The sequence below is a fragment of the Bufo gargarizans genome, chromosome 4, assembly GCF_014858855.1.
Source record: "Bufo gargarizans isolate SCDJY-AF-19 chromosome 4, ASM1485885v1, whole genome shotgun sequence".
Lineage (NCBI taxonomy): Eukaryota > Metazoa > Chordata > Amphibia > Anura > Bufonidae > Bufo > Bufo gargarizans.
The window spans coordinates 143,716,096-143,734,398 of NC_058083.1; the positions used below are offsets into that span (position 1 = coordinate 143,716,096).

General features: G+C 45.3%; 1 protein-coding gene across 1 annotated transcript in view; it reads right to left on the minus strand.

Annotated features, from left to right (window-relative positions):
- Positions 1-1,626: 1,626 nt before the first annotated feature.
- MINDY4B (MINDY family member 4B) overlaps positions 1,627-18,303 on the minus strand; it is a 53,094-nt gene continuing 36,417 nt past the window's right edge. The window contains exons 8-13 of the mRNA XM_044292263.1: positions 12,236-12,301; positions 11,599-11,669; positions 11,190-11,262; positions 7,904-8,074; positions 5,673-5,853; positions 1,627-1,959 (exon numbers count right to left, since the gene is read on the minus strand). Of these exons, the coding sequence (XP_044148198.1) occupies positions 1,817-1,959; positions 5,673-5,853; positions 7,904-8,074; positions 11,190-11,262; positions 11,599-11,669; positions 12,236-12,301 (705 nt within the window). The 3' untranslated portion in view covers positions 1,627-1,816. The remainder of the gene's footprint in view (positions 1,960-5,672; positions 5,854-7,903; positions 8,075-11,189; positions 11,263-11,598; positions 11,670-12,235; positions 12,302-18,303) is intronic.

The following is an 18,303-nucleotide window of genomic DNA, read 5'->3' on the forward strand; positions in this document are numbered from 1 at the left end:
TCCCTTAGGCCTCATGCACACGACTGTATGTATTTTGTGGTCCGCAAAAAATACAGATGATGTCCGTGTGTATTTTGTATTTTGCGGAACGGAACAGCTGGCCCCTAATAGAACAGCACTATCCTTGTCTGCAATGTGGACAATAATAGGACATCTCTTTTTTTTTACTGAACGGAAATACGGAAAAAGAATGCACACGGAGTACCTTCCGTTTTTTTTTGCGGACCCATTGAAATGAATGGTTCCGTATACGGTCTGCAAAAAAAAGGTAACGGACACAGAATGAAAATACGTTAGTGTGCATGAGGCCTTATACCTTATGTCTGTGGAGGCTTCGATCTTGGTTTTGGTTCACAATCACTGACGGAAATCACTGATCAAAACACTGACGTGTGAATGAGGCTTTACTTTTACATTTAGCGCCTTACACCGCTATGGATCATTGTAGCACCCTGCTACAATGATGCCACACATCTATCTGACAGCGCGGTCACATAGCTCTGCAGCGCCACAGGGCAATGGTAGATCGCAATGTCACCCGACACTTTTATATGTTCAGTTACAGCTAAGAGCCTATTGCAACGTATAAAGTCATGTGGCAGAAGGCAAAATATTAAAGAGGACTTGTGATCTCTCCTGATATGTCTGTTTTAGCAACTACTTGCATCCTCCTGAAATAAGTCTGGAGCATCTATTCTACTGACTCTAGTATGGGCCATTCCTTTATCATTCCACATATAAGTTCTGAATGACTAACTGACAGTTTGCAGTGAAGGTCCAGTTGGTGGGTGTCCCTCCACAGACTGACACTATCCAAGCAGTGCTGCCAGTGTCGGACTGTGCAGGGTCAGGCCCCAACTAATAAAGAGATTCTGTCACCTGAAAAATTGGTATTAAGCTGGCTGACATTAGCGATGTGCTATTATCAGCTGAACATAACTCTATTAGCGCCATCTCACTGCCTGCCGCTGTTATTAAGAAAAATGAAGTTGTATAATATGCTAATTAGCCTCTAGGTGCAGTGGGGGCGTTGCCCCTGCTCCTAGAAGATCCGTTCTCCCGCCTCTGGCCACGCCCTGCTACACTAGATTGACAGAGCCAGGCAGCTTTCACTTCCTCATGCCGGCCCTGTGTACCGTGGAAATCTCACGCCTGCGCCATCCCGTTCAGTATTCGGCACAGGCACAGTGAGTGAAGCTGTCAGCCGGCGAGCGTCCTTCACTCCCTGCATCGGTGTCGAATACTAAACGGAACGGCGCAGGTGCGAGATTTCCGCGGTAGATAGGGCCGGCAAGAGGCAACCAAGGCTGCCTGGCTCTGTCAATCTAGTGTAGTAGGGCGTGGCCAGAGGTGGGAGAACTGAGCCTCTAGGAGCAGGGGCAACGCCCCCTCTGCACCTAGAGCCTAATTAGCATATTATAAAAGTTTGTTTTTCTCAATAACGGCAGCAGGCAGTGAGATGGCACTAATATAGTTACCGTATGTTCATCTGACATAAGTAATCGCTAATGTCAGCCAGCTTAATACCCATTCCTGGTGACAGAAACCCTTTAACACCCATCTGGACCTTCATTGTAAACTGCAAGCAATTCCTTCATACCTTCTAGGAATACTTAGTTGCATAAGAGGTTCCAGGTCTATAAATGGCATACACAGTCAGCCACTGCATAGTGTATGTTACCGTCTATACCTAAATGGTTCTGTGATTGGTCTTCTGCTTTGAGTATGTGTGACATGACCTTTCTTACACAGATATTCTCTCGAGGCTGGTGGTTTTAATAGACAAAGAGTGTCACGTAAATATACTTTGCTTTCTTTAAAAAAATGGCACAGTCCCATGCCAATTTATAGCAGCTCCTTCCCATTTGGTTCTAATAATCATCTCCAGTGATGGAAATCTTTTTTCATAATCACTTCCATCTATTTTGTAGGCTTTCTCCCAGTGATGTGAGTGGGTATCTGAAAGACAGACATAAAACATATACATAATACATCAAATAAATTGCATGGTAAAATTCCATTAGGGTTTGTGCTTGAAATCCACACACAGAATAAGGCCTTATTTTATCTTAATGATGACCTGTCACTTCTAGCAGTTTACAATGAAGGTCCAGATGGGTGTTACCGGTTGGGGGTGTGGCTCTGAACAGACTGACACTGGCGTAGGAAGCTCAGCAACTTTTGTAATACTGAACCACGCCTCTGCTAGAGGGATAAAGCCAGAACATAGGGAAAACCTCCTGCGGTGGCGGTACAGGTCCTATGCACACAGCATTGTATCACAGCTGTGTAAATCCTCCCGGCTGTATGGAGCCATAATACAGCACCTATATAAGAATAGAGATAAATCTGGTATGCTATGGTCCGTGCCTGCTGATTAAGGCCTCATGCACACAGCCGTAGTTACAGTCCGTATCTGATCCACGTTTTTTTTTTTTTTTTGCGGATCGGATGTGGACCGATTCATTTCAATACCCGGTATCTGTAAGTATGTTCCGCGGCCCTGGAAAAAAATTGAGCATGCCCCATTCTTCTCTGTTTTGCGGACAAGGAAAGGACATTTTTGTAGGATTAAAAAAATGAAGGCATGTGGAGGAGGGTTCAGTTAAGGGCAAATGGGGTCCGCAATCCGCATCCGATGGTCTGCACCACAAAAAAGTAGTGCATGCACTACTTTTTTGCGGTGCAGAGGCACTCCGTAGTGCTTCCGTGGGGTTCTGATCCGTGCTTCTGCACCGCATCTCTGGGTTTGCGGACCCATTCAAGTGAATGGGTCCGCATTCGTGATACAGGGTGCACACAGCCGGTACCCCGTGTACTGCGGACCCGATAAAAGCGGGCTGCAATATGGCCAGGGCAGGGCAACTGCCGTGTGCATGAGCTCTAATACAAACATTTGGAGTTACTTGCCAAACTGCTCTAATCATTGGGTAGAAGCAATAGGTATAAAGTTTTTTCTTTTTAAATGTGTTTTCCTATGTTTATAACACAGTGCTGTTTCTGTACAAACGCAAAAACACAGATGCAATCGCACTCTGCAACCAGCACTCTAGGAACTAGTGTTAGGGACCACTCATGGAGGCGACCTTGACGTGGTGAGTGGCTTATTACGCTTTGGCCAAAATGTACACCAATGCCTCATTCAACATCCAGCATAGAGGCAGGGCAGAGTGCTGGTTGCAGAGTGCGATTGCATCTGTGTTTTTTTTGTGTTTGTACAGAAACAGCACTGTGTTATAAACATAGGAAAACACATTTAAAAAGAAAAAACTTTATACCTATTGCTTCTACCCAATGTTTAGAGCAGTTTGGCAAGTAACTCCAAATGTTTGTATTAGAGCTCATGCACACCGCAGTTGCCCTGCCCTGGCCATATTGCAGCCCGCTTACAGCAGTGTTTTTGCGTTTGTATCTGTATTTCGCCATAGCAATGTGCACCTGCATACAGGGTTGTGCTGGCTGAACCCCTCACTGTTTCTGTACAAGGCTTTAAAATGGGTGTTTTGGGCCAGTTTGGGGGGGGGGGGAGACATAGTTTCATTAGTGTCACATTATTTTGGGCACAAATCTTGGTAATTATGAAGTTATGTTTTGAAACTATAAGCATAAGATACTGCCAACTGCAACTTTTGTTGAAAGGGATTTTCCAAAGAGCATTTTTTCAAGAATATGGGTCAAAAGGGGTTAAACGTAAAAAAAAAAAAAAAAAAGTTAAAAATACTTACCTCCACCAATCACCAACTGCTGTCTTTCTGACGCTCCACATTTCCTGGTCGTGATTCAAAATGCTGGCCACTTTGGCCAGCTTACGAATCACTGGTGGTAGAGGTGACCCGCCTCAGCCTGTGATTTCCGGCACATTAAGGGCCGCTTCACACGAGCGGATGCCGTGCGTGGCATCCGCTCCGTGAAAGAGTGCCAAGACCCGCTGCAGACTGCAGAGGCACGGAGCGGTAACATGACTGTTAATGCTCCGTGCCTCTCTGTGATCTCTTTACTACGAAATCACAGTGACAACTCTTTCACGGAGCGGATGCCACGCACGGCATCCGCTCGTGTGAAGCGGCCCTAAGCCAGGACTAGGTGAGGAGCAACGAGGACCAGAGCAGTGTTGGAATGGACAAGGGATTGGTGGTGATGACTAATGATTCTTTTTTAATTTTTTAACCCCTTCTGATCTACAGTGTTAAAAATGAAATTCTCCATGGAAAACCCCTTTTAGGCCCCCTTCACACGGGTGAGATTTCCGCGCCGGTGGAATGTGTGAGGTGAACGCATTGCACCCGCACTGAATCCGGACCAATTCATTTCTATGGGGCTGTGCACATGAGCGGTGATTTTCATGCTTCACTTGCGTTGCGTGCGTTGCGTGCAAATCGCAGCAAGCTCTATTTTGTGCATTTTTCACGCAACGCAGGCCCCATAGAAGTGAATGGGGCTGCGTGAAAATTGTATAGCATCCGCAAGCAAGTGCGGATGCGGTGCGATTTTCACGCACGGTTGCTAGGAGACGATCGAGATGGAGACCCAATCATTAATATTTTCCCTTATAACATGGTTATAAGGGAAAATAAAAGCATTCTTAATACAGAATGCAAAGTAAAATAGCGCTGGAGGGGTTAAAAAATAAAATAAAATAGATCGCGCAGCCCGGCTTCTCTTCTGTCTTCATCTATGCTGTGCACAGGAAAAGGACCTGTGGTGATGTCACTGCGCTCATCACATGATCCATCACCATGGTAAAAGATCATGTGATGGACCATGTGATGAGCGCAGTGACGTCATCAAAGGTCCTATTCCTCAAAGAAGAAGACAGAAGAGAAGCCGGGCTGCGCAAACAAGTGGATTAGGCCCCATGCACACGGCCGTGTTTCACGGCCGTGTGCGGGCCGTGGAACCGCGGCCTGGATCCCTCCTGAGAGCAGGAGCGCACGGCGTCACTGGTTGCTATGATGCCGTGCGCTCCCTGCTGCCGGCACAGTACAGTAATACACTGGTATAGATCATACCAGTGTATTACTGTATTGCGGCGGCAGCAGGGAGCGCACGGCGTCATAGCAACCAGTGACGCCGTGCGCTCCTGCTCTCAGGAGGGATCCAGGCCGCGGTTCCACGGCCCGCACACGGCCGTGTGCATGGGGCCTTAAGGTGAGTTAAATTATTTTAACCCCTCCAGCCCTATTGCACTATGCATTCTATATTCAGAATGCTATTATTTTCCCTTATAACCATGTTATAAGGGAAAATAATACAATCTAAACAACACCGATCCCAAACCCGAACTTCTCCGAAGAAGTTTGGGTTTGGGTACCAAACATGCCGATTTTTATCACGCGCGTGCAAAACGCATTACAATGTTTTGCACTCTCGCTGAAAAGCAACGCACCCGCATCTTTTCCCGCAACGCCCGTGTGAAACCAGCCTTATTGTCACAGTGCCGTAGCATGTATAGTATGTTGCATTTACTGAAACAACAACTGATTCCCAGCATAGTTAATGCATATTAAATGCCGATGCTGATCTAGTTGTGTGGTGTTTGCTGTGTGACATTTGGAGCTGAAGTCTATTTTCAGTGAGATGTCAGCAACTCCTACCTATGAGCTGGATTGTAAAATTGACATCTATGATAGCCATTAGCCAAGAGAAACATTGAAACTGTGATGGAGACTTACCGACTGTCAGATGGGCTGTTTTCTTTTGGGAAGACTGCCCACTATAGAAGTAAAGGTCAAAAATATGCTCCATCTTCCAGTCACATAAAAGAGACGTATTGGTTCCAAAAAGGACACTGTAGGTTCCGTTAATATTGCAGAGCCAGATAGGATACTTTGGCGTTTTTAGCATGCTGCCCACCTGTCAGCAAGGAACATGATGTTAATAGGCCCGTTTCTACAGTAATGAGTGCATATATGTAACAGAACATACAAGTAACATACACGTGTTCATGTGATCCTCACACCCTTCTTCCAGGAGCAATTGATTGTGTTACTATGTTCTCTGCAAGGATGTAGTAGAAGACCGTGGTAATATGAGGGACACATGGGGCCTCATTTATCAAAACTGACTTTGTCCCATAGCAACCAATTTGATCTAAGATTTGATTTCTTACAACCTATGGACACCTTTGGGGGCATTTTTGATCATTGCATTCTACTCATTTTGGGCTATCGTTTTTTTCACTTGATCTTTATTAAAACTTTTCAACAGCTTTTCCCCTACAGCTTTGACTTTCAGTGCATCTGCAGACAGTTGCTTTGTCCATCACAGTAATCCGTCAGAGAGCTGCTCTGAGGGCACTGAACTCCCACCAGCTCATGAATGCTGGCTGTGACATGTCTTAAGTCAACTGTATGTGCGCTCTCAGAACGTAGATACCATTGAATACAATGGTGAAGCAGGGATCTGTCCGCTTCATGATCCACCGTTCACCTGTAACCCCTGCCATCAGTGTTTCTTTGTAGGCAAGCGCGATACAGTGATGTCATAGCTCCTGCTGCACCGAACTACAGACTGCACAGACCGGAGCAGACTTGCACAAAAATATCTGCTCCATTCATCATGGGAACATGGACTAGGTTAATATTTACTGTGGATTTAATAAGGGTGCATCACACTGCATGTAGGTCACTTAAGGGAGTATCATCCTGTGTGGGCGCACCTAAGGGGGCATCTTCCTGTGTGGGCGCACTTAAGGGAGCATCATCCTGTGTGGGTGCACTTAAGGGAGCATCATCCTGTAGGCGCACTTAAGGGAGCATCATCCTGTAGGCGCACTTAAGGGAGCATCATCCTGTAGGCGCACTTAAGGAAGCATCATCCTGTGTGGGTGCACATAAGGGAGCATCATCCTGTGTGGGCGCACTTAAGGGGGCATCATCCTGTGTGGGCGCACTTAAGGGGGGCATCATCCTGTGTGGGTGCACTTAAGGGGGCATCATCCTGTGTGGGCACACTTAAGGGGGCATCATCCTGTGGGCGCACTTAAGGGGGCATCATCCTGTGTGGGCGCACTTAAGGGGGCATCATCCTGTGTGGGCGCACTTAAGGGGGCACCTTCCTGTGTGGGCGCACTTAAGGGGGCACCTTCCTGTGTGGGCGCACTTAAGGGGGCATCATCCTGTAGGCGCACTTAAGGAAGCATCATCCTGTGTGGGTGCACTTAAGGGGGCATCATCCTGTGTGGGCGCACTTAAGGGAGCATCATCCTGTGTGGGCGCACTTAAGGGAGCATCATCCTGTGTGGTGCGCACTTAAGGGGGCATCATCCTGTGTGGGCGCACTTAAGGGGGCATCATCCTGTGTGGGGCGCACTTAAGGGAGCATCATCCTGTGTGGGCGCACTTAAGGGGGCATCATCCTGTATGGGCGCACTTAAGGAGGGTTATGGTTACATGATGACATCACTGGGTGGAGTGCATGTGATTAAATCCTATCTTGCTCACTAATAGAGTAAGGCTCAGGCTTGAGATGAAACTAGTCACTAATGATGCTATTATGCTTTGAATAAAAGTCTCTTCATATCGTCAAGAAACTAAGTGCCGGTCCTTCTTCGTTAGAGACTTGGCAGGGTCACAGATGTGGCTTATTGCAATAAGTTGTCCCTCTGGGCATTCTTTCAGAGTTGAGAGGTATGGGTATAACATGTAAAAGAATACAGCGATAGATTGAAATATTTTTAATTTTTTTGAAAGGCTTTATACAATGTTAGAAAATGCTTCTGCCTTTTTCCCCATAAACAGCACCATGTCTGTCCATGCCTGTTCCACCCCATTGAAGGAATAGCAAGAATAGCACAGAGCTCCAATACCATATAAAGCCCATGGACACCAAAACAGATCTCTCCATCTTCTGACCAATTGGAAAGATAAAGCTTTGTATGGGAAATATGTATCTCATCTCTTACCTTGGGGAGTCTGTCTTGCTCCATTTCCTCTCTGCTCCAGTGTAAGTAGCCCACATCACTGCGTGCAAGGACTCCATGATACTTCTCTTCCACATTCTGATCATTCAAGGCCTGGTCACCATTAAAGACATGTGGACTTGCTCTACCCGTTAACATCAGATTTAAAACTGCCTGCAAATGAAGCAGTCAAGGCATAACCTTGTTCGATAAATCTTTCGGAAACTGCTATGTCTTCATTTAGGTGCTAATTCTAATGTTTTATTTGCTTACAAATCTGAAAACAGTTCATTGTGGCAAATATTTAATAATTATCAATAAATAGTTATCCTGTTTCATAGTTGTAATATGGGCACGTGCATGAGGCCTTATGGTCACAAACAGCAATATTTATAATTGTATCTGTAATTAAACCGTTTATGGAGAGAACAGAGCTAATCTCTCCATCGCTGCCACTGCTTTCATGTGTTGCACCACTCTTCTGTGGGCAATGCACATGTACTCATTCCTGGGCTTTTAAAGGACCAGAAGTTCCAATTACCATTGCCGTCCACCAGTACCCTGGGTTTTATAGGGGACGCCCCCCATAACTGTGGGCCTGAGCAATAAGGTTCTTTAGGTTCCTGCTTTCTGCTAATGTGTTGTCACGGCAGTGTCTCGGTTGTTGTAGTTCGCCGCGACACGTCTGCCGTGCATGTGGTTGCCTAAGGCAATGTGTGGTCTGCATGTTTGTGCACTGCTCCCTTTATCTTTGTTTCTTCCCAGTCTGGTGTGTGTGGGGTTAAGGTGTGGATCTAGGTGTGTTCTGGGTGTAGCCTCATGGCTCTACTTAATCTGGTGTTGTGAGCGTGAAGTCAGTGGTATCCTGTCTGGATATTCCATCTGTACTGCGTGAGGACCCACCGTACACCGAAAGGAAAATGGTGGGGAGTTTCCTCCTACACCGCACCATGACAGTATGTCTAACTAGGTGGCCCTCACACAGGACAGATGGAAAATCCAGACAGGAGCAAAGCTCCATCACCAACTAAGGCAGGAATACCACTGACCACAAGCTCACAGCAGCAGAATAAGTAGAGCCATGAGGCTACATCCAGAACACACCTAGATCCACACCTTAACACCACACAAACCAGACTGGGAAGAAACAAAGATAAAGGGAGCAGTGCACAAACATGCAGAACCACACGTTGTCCCAGATAACCACATGCACGGCAGACGTGTCACAGCGAACTACAACAACCGAGACACCGCCGTGACAGGTGTATTGTCTACTGATATTTCTGTTACTGACCTGGCTACTAATACTGACCCTGTCTACTGCCTGCCCTGACCTTCACCAGTCTACTGATTATAATGAGCTACACCGGCCTTGACCTGTGCTCTGTTTGACTATGATTTCTGCCTGTTGCCTTGCTACTAGTGTTGATCGAGCACCAAAGTGCTCGGGTGCTGTACAGAGCACCTGAGCACAATGGAAGTCAACGGGAGAAACCGAGCATTAAACCAGGCACCCCCTGCTCTGAAGAGGGGGTGGGGCCAGGTCCCACTGAGGTCTATGCAGAAGATCACTGTACAGTGAGGGAATCCCCCAGTGTGAGTCTGAGGCTTAGAAGTCCCTGCTCTGACTCCATAAATAGCTATATCCATATATGGAGTCAGTGCTTGGGGACACCCAGTGTATTTAAATCTAATTTAACCTCTATTTCTGAAAAGTTTCTGCTGGCATTTGAACTCACAACCTTCTACACTAGAGGCAATGACTTTAACCACTCAGCTATAAAGCCGAATGATAAACTATGTCAGAAAAACCTCATAATAGTTTGTCATGTATTAAGTATTCCTATACAGCAGAAGTATAATTTCATATTTCAATGCGGGTTAAGATGTAGCTGTATAGTGTAGTGGTTAAAGTTCTTGGCTTTAATGTAGAATGTTGAGAGTTCAAATCCTGGCAAAAGCGTTTCATGAACTGGCATAAGGACTGTTAATAAATGACTTCCATTGTTTCTGGGCAACAGATCGCTGTTTACACAGGATGATCTGCTGCCCAGAAACAATGATTTAGGTGTCCGCATCAGTGATACTTTCACACGATTCTCATCCATCACGGGTAGATTATTGGAATCAACTGTTCTTACGAATGTTCATTCCCAATAATCATCCTGCTAATGGTCCTGTGTATAGGGACTTTTAAGAAGGCCGTTCCCCTGATCGGGTGATTGACGAAGGTCTGGCTCCTGGAACTCCCAGTAACGAAGTTATATCACGGCAGAAAGTTCTAGCTGGCCATACACTTGCCATGTTGTGCCTCCTGCAGGTAGAATCTATTGCTCACCAGGAACTTGTCACCAAGAAATCCAGTGCAATCTGCAGACAACATGAGCATTATAGGGCAGGAGGATCTGAGCAGATTGATATACAGTTTTGCGGGAAAAGATTCCGTGAAAATTTAATTTTATACATTTATGTCTCTGTGCTTTCTAAACTTAAGTGACTGATAGCTATCTCTTTATACACACTTATATACAGTAGGTTGCAGATTTCATTGGATTTCATAGTGATAAGTCCTCTTTAAATGCATGGTCCACCATATAATACAAGGAGTCAACCAGAATGAGAGATGTAGTGTTGAACAAAGCGAGCTTTGGATCATAGCTTCTATGCTACCATCTACTGGGGGCACTATGAGGACATTGTGGGGGGAGAGCACTATGGGGGCATCTACTGGGGGCACTATGGGGACATTGTGGGGGGAGAGCACTATGGGGGCATCTACTGGGGGCACTATGGGGACATTGTGGGGGGAGAGCACTACAGGGGCAACTACTAGGGGCACTATGGGGACATTGTGGGGGGAGAGCACTATGGGGGCATCTACTGGGGGCACTATGGGGACATTGTGGGGGGAGAGCACTACAGGGGCAACTACTAGGGGCACTATGGGGACATTGTGGGGGGAGAGCACTATGGGGGCATCTACTGGGGGCACTATGGGGACATTGTAGGGGGAGAGCACTATGGGGGCATCTACTGGGGACACTATAGGGACATTGTGGGGGGAGAGCACTACAGGGGCATCTACTAGGGGCACTATGGGGACATTGTGGGGGGAGAGCACTATGGGGGCATCTACTGGGGGCACTATGGGGACATTGTGGGGGGAGAGCACTATGGGGGCACTATAGGGACATTGTGGTGGGAAATTCTAAAAATGTACCTGAAAAGATAGGTAGTGTTTAGTTGATAGAATGAAAAAGCAATGTGAAACTTTACATTACATAATCACCTGTCTGACTGTGTAGTTTCCAAGACAAAAATGTAAGAGGTAAGGAGTTGTGTGATCCAGGTCTTGTTGAATCCTAAGGAAATAAAAATGCACAAATTAATTAATATACTATCTATCTATTTATGCAAAATAATGGAAAATAAACTAAAAATAGGGAAATTGGAATGTCACACCAACAGCATAATATGCACACAATCATACACAATAATAACATTAATACACAGAAAACTATAAAAATTATCACTAATACAATATTCCCAGGTTAATTTACTACATCACTGCATTTTGCCTATTATTAAAAAAAATTTTTTATTTGTTTTATAAATCTACCCCAATGACGTATTAGAGATGCTTAGAATTCATTATTTCGAATTAAATTCAAACCAAGCTTTGTATAAAAATGTCTCACCTTGAAATTGTCCTGGAGAAAAGCAAACTGTACAGAAACAATATGACTCCATGGCTCCCTTCATCTTTGAACTAAAAGAAAAATAAACCAGTATTAGCTTGTCAGCTAGGAATACAGAAAGTGTTCATTTCCAATTGTGGCCATCAGGTGGCAGTACTGCTCTAGGGTAGCTGCTTCATGTTCACTCCTTCACAGTACTTCTCTTTCTATACCAAGACCAGTTAGGAAGAAAAGACTAGTGTATATTTTCCATACTCTGCATACAAAACGCAAGGTATGAAAATAACATGAGTATCGATGTCAGTAGATTGGGCCCAGCGGATCTTCCTACTTGGCAAGCTGGGTGGGTACCACCGAGTGCCCCATATAGTATTGGATGATTTTTGATAGGCAAAACACTTTTTGGGAAAATATTTAAGATCATTGTATTTTAATAGTTTTCCAATAAAGGCTAAGTTTTAGTGTTTAATACGTTTAGGGTATTTATGTCAGTAGATTGGCCAATATGTCACTAAATGAATAAAGTTGAATTCTGTATGTTTGCCCTTATATAATGAACATACATCAGCAACAACCATGAGGATTTAGGTTAAAATATATTTAGCTATCACACCACAATAATGGAGAAAATACTCACACAGTGTATGTGGGCACAAAGGAATTTTTCCAGTTTGTCTTTCTCCACAAACTCAAATAACCGGAGCTGTCAATCGAGAGACTTGTTATTAAGACTAATATAATAAACTATTGCTTTATCGAAAAGGTATTTACTCTCTTATTTTCCATTTGGTGTTTATAGCAACCAATCCCTCATTTTTTCATTCCTCTTTCTAAGGCCTCTTGCACAGTCCGTGGGGCAGCCGCAGTGGATCGCGGACCCATTCACTTTAATGGGTCCGCGATCCGGCCGTTCCGCAAAAAGATAGGAAGGAAGTACGGGACGAAACCCCACGGAAGCACTCCGTAGTGCTTCCGTTGGGTTCCGTGCTTCCATTCCGCATCTCCGGATTTGCGGACCCATTGAAGTGAATGGGTCCGCATCCGTGATGCGGAATACCCACGGAACGGCACCCGTGTATTGCGGACCTGCAAATGATGTCCGCAATACGGCAACGGGGCGCACACGTTCGTGCGCAAGAGGCCTAAAGCCTCATTCACACGTCCGTGGAACACCGGACTGTGAGATACCGGCCTGGATTCCTGCTGAGTGCAGGAGCGCACGGCGTCATTGGTTGCTATGACGCCGTGCGCTTCGTGATGCCGCTGATGTACAGTAATACACTCGTATGATCTATACCAGTGTATTACTGTACAGCAGCGGCAGCACGAAGCGCACGGCGTCATAGCAACCAATGACGCCGTGCGCTCCTGCACTCAGCAGGAATCCAGGCCCGTATCGCACGGTCCGTGTTCCGTGTAATACTGTACATTTTAGAAAAATACTCTGCACGCAAAAACACATTGGTTCTATATAATGACATTCAATATTCTATATACACTACAGCAGGGATGGCCAACCTGAGGCTTTCCAGCTGTTGCAAAACTACAACTCCCAGCATGCCCAGACTGCCTACAGCTAGCAGCCTACAGCAGGGCATGGTGGGAGTTGTAGTTTTACAACAGCTGGAGAGCCGCAGGTTGGCCATGCCTGCACTACAGAATCCCGGGAAATTAAAGGGAATCTGTCACCAGTTTTATGGTGTCCTAACTAAGGGCAACATAAATAAGTGACTGATTCTCTTAGCAAAATGCAGGGTCACTTTCTTTAATTGACCCAGTCAATCTGCCAACATCTTGTATTGAAAAGCTCCAGCTGATAATGATGAGTCATGAATATTCATGAGCTCCTGACTCTCCCCGCCTACCTGCTGCTGACAGTTATTTTCCATATGAATCAGCAGCAGGTGGGCAGGGGAGTGGCTATAGCTGTTAATTAAATATACGCTGGACTCAATTACATCACGCTGGACTCAAATCAGCTCATTAGCATGCAGCATCTTTGTGTGTATATTATGAGGTAACCATCTGTCACACCAGTAAGTGAATACATCTAAGGCACTTTTTAGTAGTTAATGATTGTATATAATTAGTTAGATTATAATCAAATATCCACATGACAGGTTCCCTTTAAAGTGGTCCTGGGAAAACTAAAAACTAAAACTGGCCCCATGTTGTAGGTGGTCAAAGCTGACAGAAGGTGGGCTAACACATGTCGACGGGGACAACAGAAGTATGTGGAGCCCGCAATACTGTAGTGCAGAACAACAGGCTGCCCCAGCAGGACCAAATACCACAGTGCAGCACAAAATACTGCCACCCGTGCCACATTATGAACCTGCATCATCGTCCTGAGGACGGCAATACAATTGAATCCAGGAGGGCATCTTCGGCCACTGGCCAAGTGCATAAGTGCCTGATGCTCCTACATTAATTAATGCTTATAGCATCAGATCTTTATGTCCCTGGCTGGCGGTCATGAGGAGAGCTCAGGGAGCCCTTGGGTCTTGACCCTCCAGGAAATTTCCCTGTAGGGTCTATGGCCATTTCACCCCTGCTTCTTATCCTTAAAGGGGTTGTGCAAGAATGCAGTTTTTTGGGCAAACTCCCCCACTTGGCAAGACCGTTAAAGGAAAGGTGACTTACCTGTTGCCCGCTGAGTTCACTCACTGTAAACATTCGGTATGACATCGCCGCAGCCAATAACTCGCCACGACGGAGATGGATGCCCTTGTGTCATCTGACATCGCAGGCCTGGGGGAGAAGGAGCAGGAAGCCGATGCTGGGAAGCAGGTAAATCATCTTTCCTTTACAGGTCTGGCCAATTTTCTCACAACCCCTTTAAGTATTGGTTAATAATGTTTTGATTGGAATAATCTAGAATTGTTCCTTTATCTACATATTGGTCTTAAAACTCATTATGGTGCCCCTTGTGTTTTTTTTATTCCATTCTCAGAAAGGGGAATCAAAGGATTACCAAGTGACAACCATGAAATTCTTTCATTGCAAATCTTGATTTAGGAGTATTTTTTAAATGCCTCAAATAGAAAAAGTCTCAATTTTGGGGGAGATTTATCAAAATGGGTGCAAAGTACAGCTGGCTTAGGCTACTTTCACATTAGCGTTTTTTGCAGATCCGTCATGGATGTGCAAAAACGCTTTCGTTACAATAATACAACCGCATGCATCCATCATGAATGGGTCCGGTTGTATTATGTCTTCTATAGCCATGACGGATCCGTCCTGAACACCATTGAAAGTCAATGGGGGACGGATACGTTTTCTATTGTGTCAGAGAAAACTGATCCGTCCCACTGACTTACATTGTGTGCCAGGACGGATCCGTCTTGCTCCGCACCACATAGCGGACAGAAAAATGCTGCTTACAGCGTTTTTCTGCCCGCGGTGGGGACGCAACCAAATGGAACGGAACGCATCCAGTTCAGTTTTGTCCCTATTGACAATGAATGGGGACAAAACGGAAGCGTTTTCTTCCGCTATTGAGATCCTATGATGGATCTCAATAGCGGAATTGAAAACGCTAGTGTGAAAGTAGCCTTAGTTGCCCATAGCAACTGGATTGAACCTTTCATTTTCCAGAAGAGCTCTGAAAAATGACAGGTGACATCGTATTGGTTGCTATTGGCAAATACGTCACTTTTCCTTAGCACCAGTCTTGGTAAATCTCCCCAATCTTTGTAATATACTTCCATTGATGATAAGAGGCACGGGAGATGCAGTCTGGAGAGTAGGCACTTTGGTTGTCTATGGCGTGGAGCCGTATGACAACACCGTTAGCGGTACACTTTAAGTATATACTTGTGTCATTGACCTGTAACACCCCAGAGTTGTGTTACTACATGCTTCTACCCCGCTACTGTCTTCTAAGAGCTGTTATATTGTCATCAGATATAATTTGTATTATGTCCCCACAACTGTGCATCTAAAACCATGTTAAATGTCATTTTTTCCTTGTAATTTTACAGGTCTGCCAGCAGGTGGCAACATCATTGGTAGAGATAGTCTTAATGTTATGGCCATTCAGAGTGGAACAATCCTGTTCTATTCTGCCCTCCTGCTGAAGAGAAGTGGAGGATACCATCTTCCTGCAGCAAGGGAGAAAAAACTGTTAGATCCAGTTTCTAGTTTCCCCTGCATAGGGAAGACAGCAAGGACCAAGTCTCGTTCTGAGACTTGATCAAATTCTCATTCTGAGCCCTGCAGCTCAACTGGATGAAAAGAAGCAGAACGTTGCAGACAACCTCCATTTCCAGGAAGAAAGCATCCCCTGAGAATATAACTGTGAGTCAAGTCCAGAGACCTAGGAGAAGCCATTCCTCCTCAGCTAGTCTGTCTCCACAAAGCAGAAGGTACAGTTCAAAGCAGGGGTGTAACTATGGGGGAAGCGGCTGCTTTGGGGCCCTGACCTAGAAAGGGCCCATACAGGAGGAGGAGGACTAAAAGATTTTGTCAGGGCCCCCTCAACAGTATTACACAATGAAATGATATACAGTGACAGTATAGACAGTGTAGGAAACGGATGGAACAGCTGCCGGCCCTGGTCTGAGAGAGCGATCTTTACTAGCCACAGGAATGGGGGCGGCATGAAAGGAAGGGGTTGTGAAAAAATTACTGGGGGAGGGGGGCCCCATTCAAAAATTTCTAGCTACGCCACTGGTTCAAAGCAGAAGTAGTCATTCCTGCTAATGATTGCCAAAACCTACTGGGACCAAGGACCAAAGCTGTATACTGTTTGGATACAAGTTATCTTCAGTAAAGAAAAGTTTGAACTTCATCTAAAGGTCTGGACATCATTTCTGCTGCAAAATTCCTCTATTACTCCTCTTATCACTACACTCAAATTTATTGCAAGTAAGCCAGGAGCCAGAAGTCCGGCCGTACCCAGGTAGGAAACACTGTGACACAATTATCACTACCCTACAGAGACATTAGAGGCCATTACACCACTCTGGCATTCCTTATCTGGGACATGCGTTATAACACCTTGGAAGGGCCCTGGGGTAGTACCCTGCGCACGCTGCAATTGGCGTCACGACAAATACAGAACATTAAACAACCCGTACCTGGCCACTGCAGACCCAACTTAGTTGGTTTACATTCATGAACTGCTACATCTACTAATTGCCCAAATTGGCTCTTCACTGAAATGTTTGTTGAAATTTAAAGGGAATCTGTCACCCGTTTTATGTTGCCCTATCTGCCAAGTGCAGACATCCCCAGTGCGTGCTGAAAAGTCCTGATTGTCATAAGCTCATGGCTTTCCGTGCCCACTTGCAGCTGATTTTCCGTTTTTTTTCCTACTGTCATGAGCGGCACGTCGGTGGAGAGAGCCGTGAGCTCATGAATATCAGGACTCATTGGCATGTGCCGGAGCAGCAGGAGCATATAAAGAAAATGACCCAGTTTTTTGCTCAGGGGATCTGGCACTGGATAACTTGTTTATGTTTAAAACTGCTGTAGAAAAATAAGGCAGTGCTCTGATTGGTTGCTAAGACCTGTTCTTGACTAGGTTACATAAATGGCATTATGGTCCTGAATTACGGACTTTCTACTAACCAGTCTGCTGTAATCTGTTAAAGCGTTGAATTCCCCTGCAGCACCTCCACAGGAGACATGAGGCATTACACAGTTTCCAATAAAAACTATGGATTGTCTGTGTCATGCGCAGATCTTCTGGATCCTGCATAGCAAGTCTTGGGCTAATAGGAGATTTCTGGATGAAGGACCCCACTCTATGTACTAAGAATTTACTGGGGTGTTTGATAATGAGTTTTCTAAACCAGTAATGCCATTGCAGATAATGAGACAGATTTATCAATAGTGTCCTAAATTTACACGCCAATGAACTAAATGGTAACACGCACTGGGGGAGATTTATCCAAACTGGTGTATAGGAAAACTGGCTTAGTTTCCCATAGCAACCAATCAGATTCCACCTTCTCTTTTTCAAAGCTCGTTTGGAAAATAAGAAGGTGGAATCTGATTAGTTCCTATGGACAACTAAGGCTACTTTCACACTAGCGTTTTTTTGCGGATCCGTCATGGATCTGTAAAAATACTTCCGTTACAACCGCATGCATCCGTCATGAATGGATCCGTTTGTATTATGTCTTCTAGAGCCATGACGGATCCGTCATGAACACCATTGAAAGTCAGATCCGTTTTCTATTGTGCCAGATTGAGTCAGAGAAAACGGATCCGTCCCCTTGACTTATATTGTGTGCCAAGACGGATCCGTTTGGCTCAGTTTCGTCAAGCGGACAGCAAAATGCTGCAGGCAGAGTTTTGGTGTCCGCCTCCAGAGCGGAATGGTGACTGATCGGAGGCAAACTGATGCATTCTGAGCGGATCCTTATCCATTCAGAATGCATTAGGGCAAAACTGATCCATTTTGGACCGCTTGTGAGAGCCCTGAATGGATCTCACAAACATAAAGCCAAAACGCGAGTGTGAAAGTAGCCTTACTCAGTTTTCCCTTAAATCTGGTGTATTTTATGACCCACATCCCCCTTTTAGACCCTTTTCAAAATGTTCTAGTATAGAGGTCAGGAACCTCTGACACTCTAGCTTTTGTAAAATGACAATTCCCAGCATGCACATATGCTTGGCATGTCACAGAATTGAATAGAGCATACTGGGAGTTGTAGTTTAACAGCTGGAGCACTGCTGCCAGACAGAACAAACAGC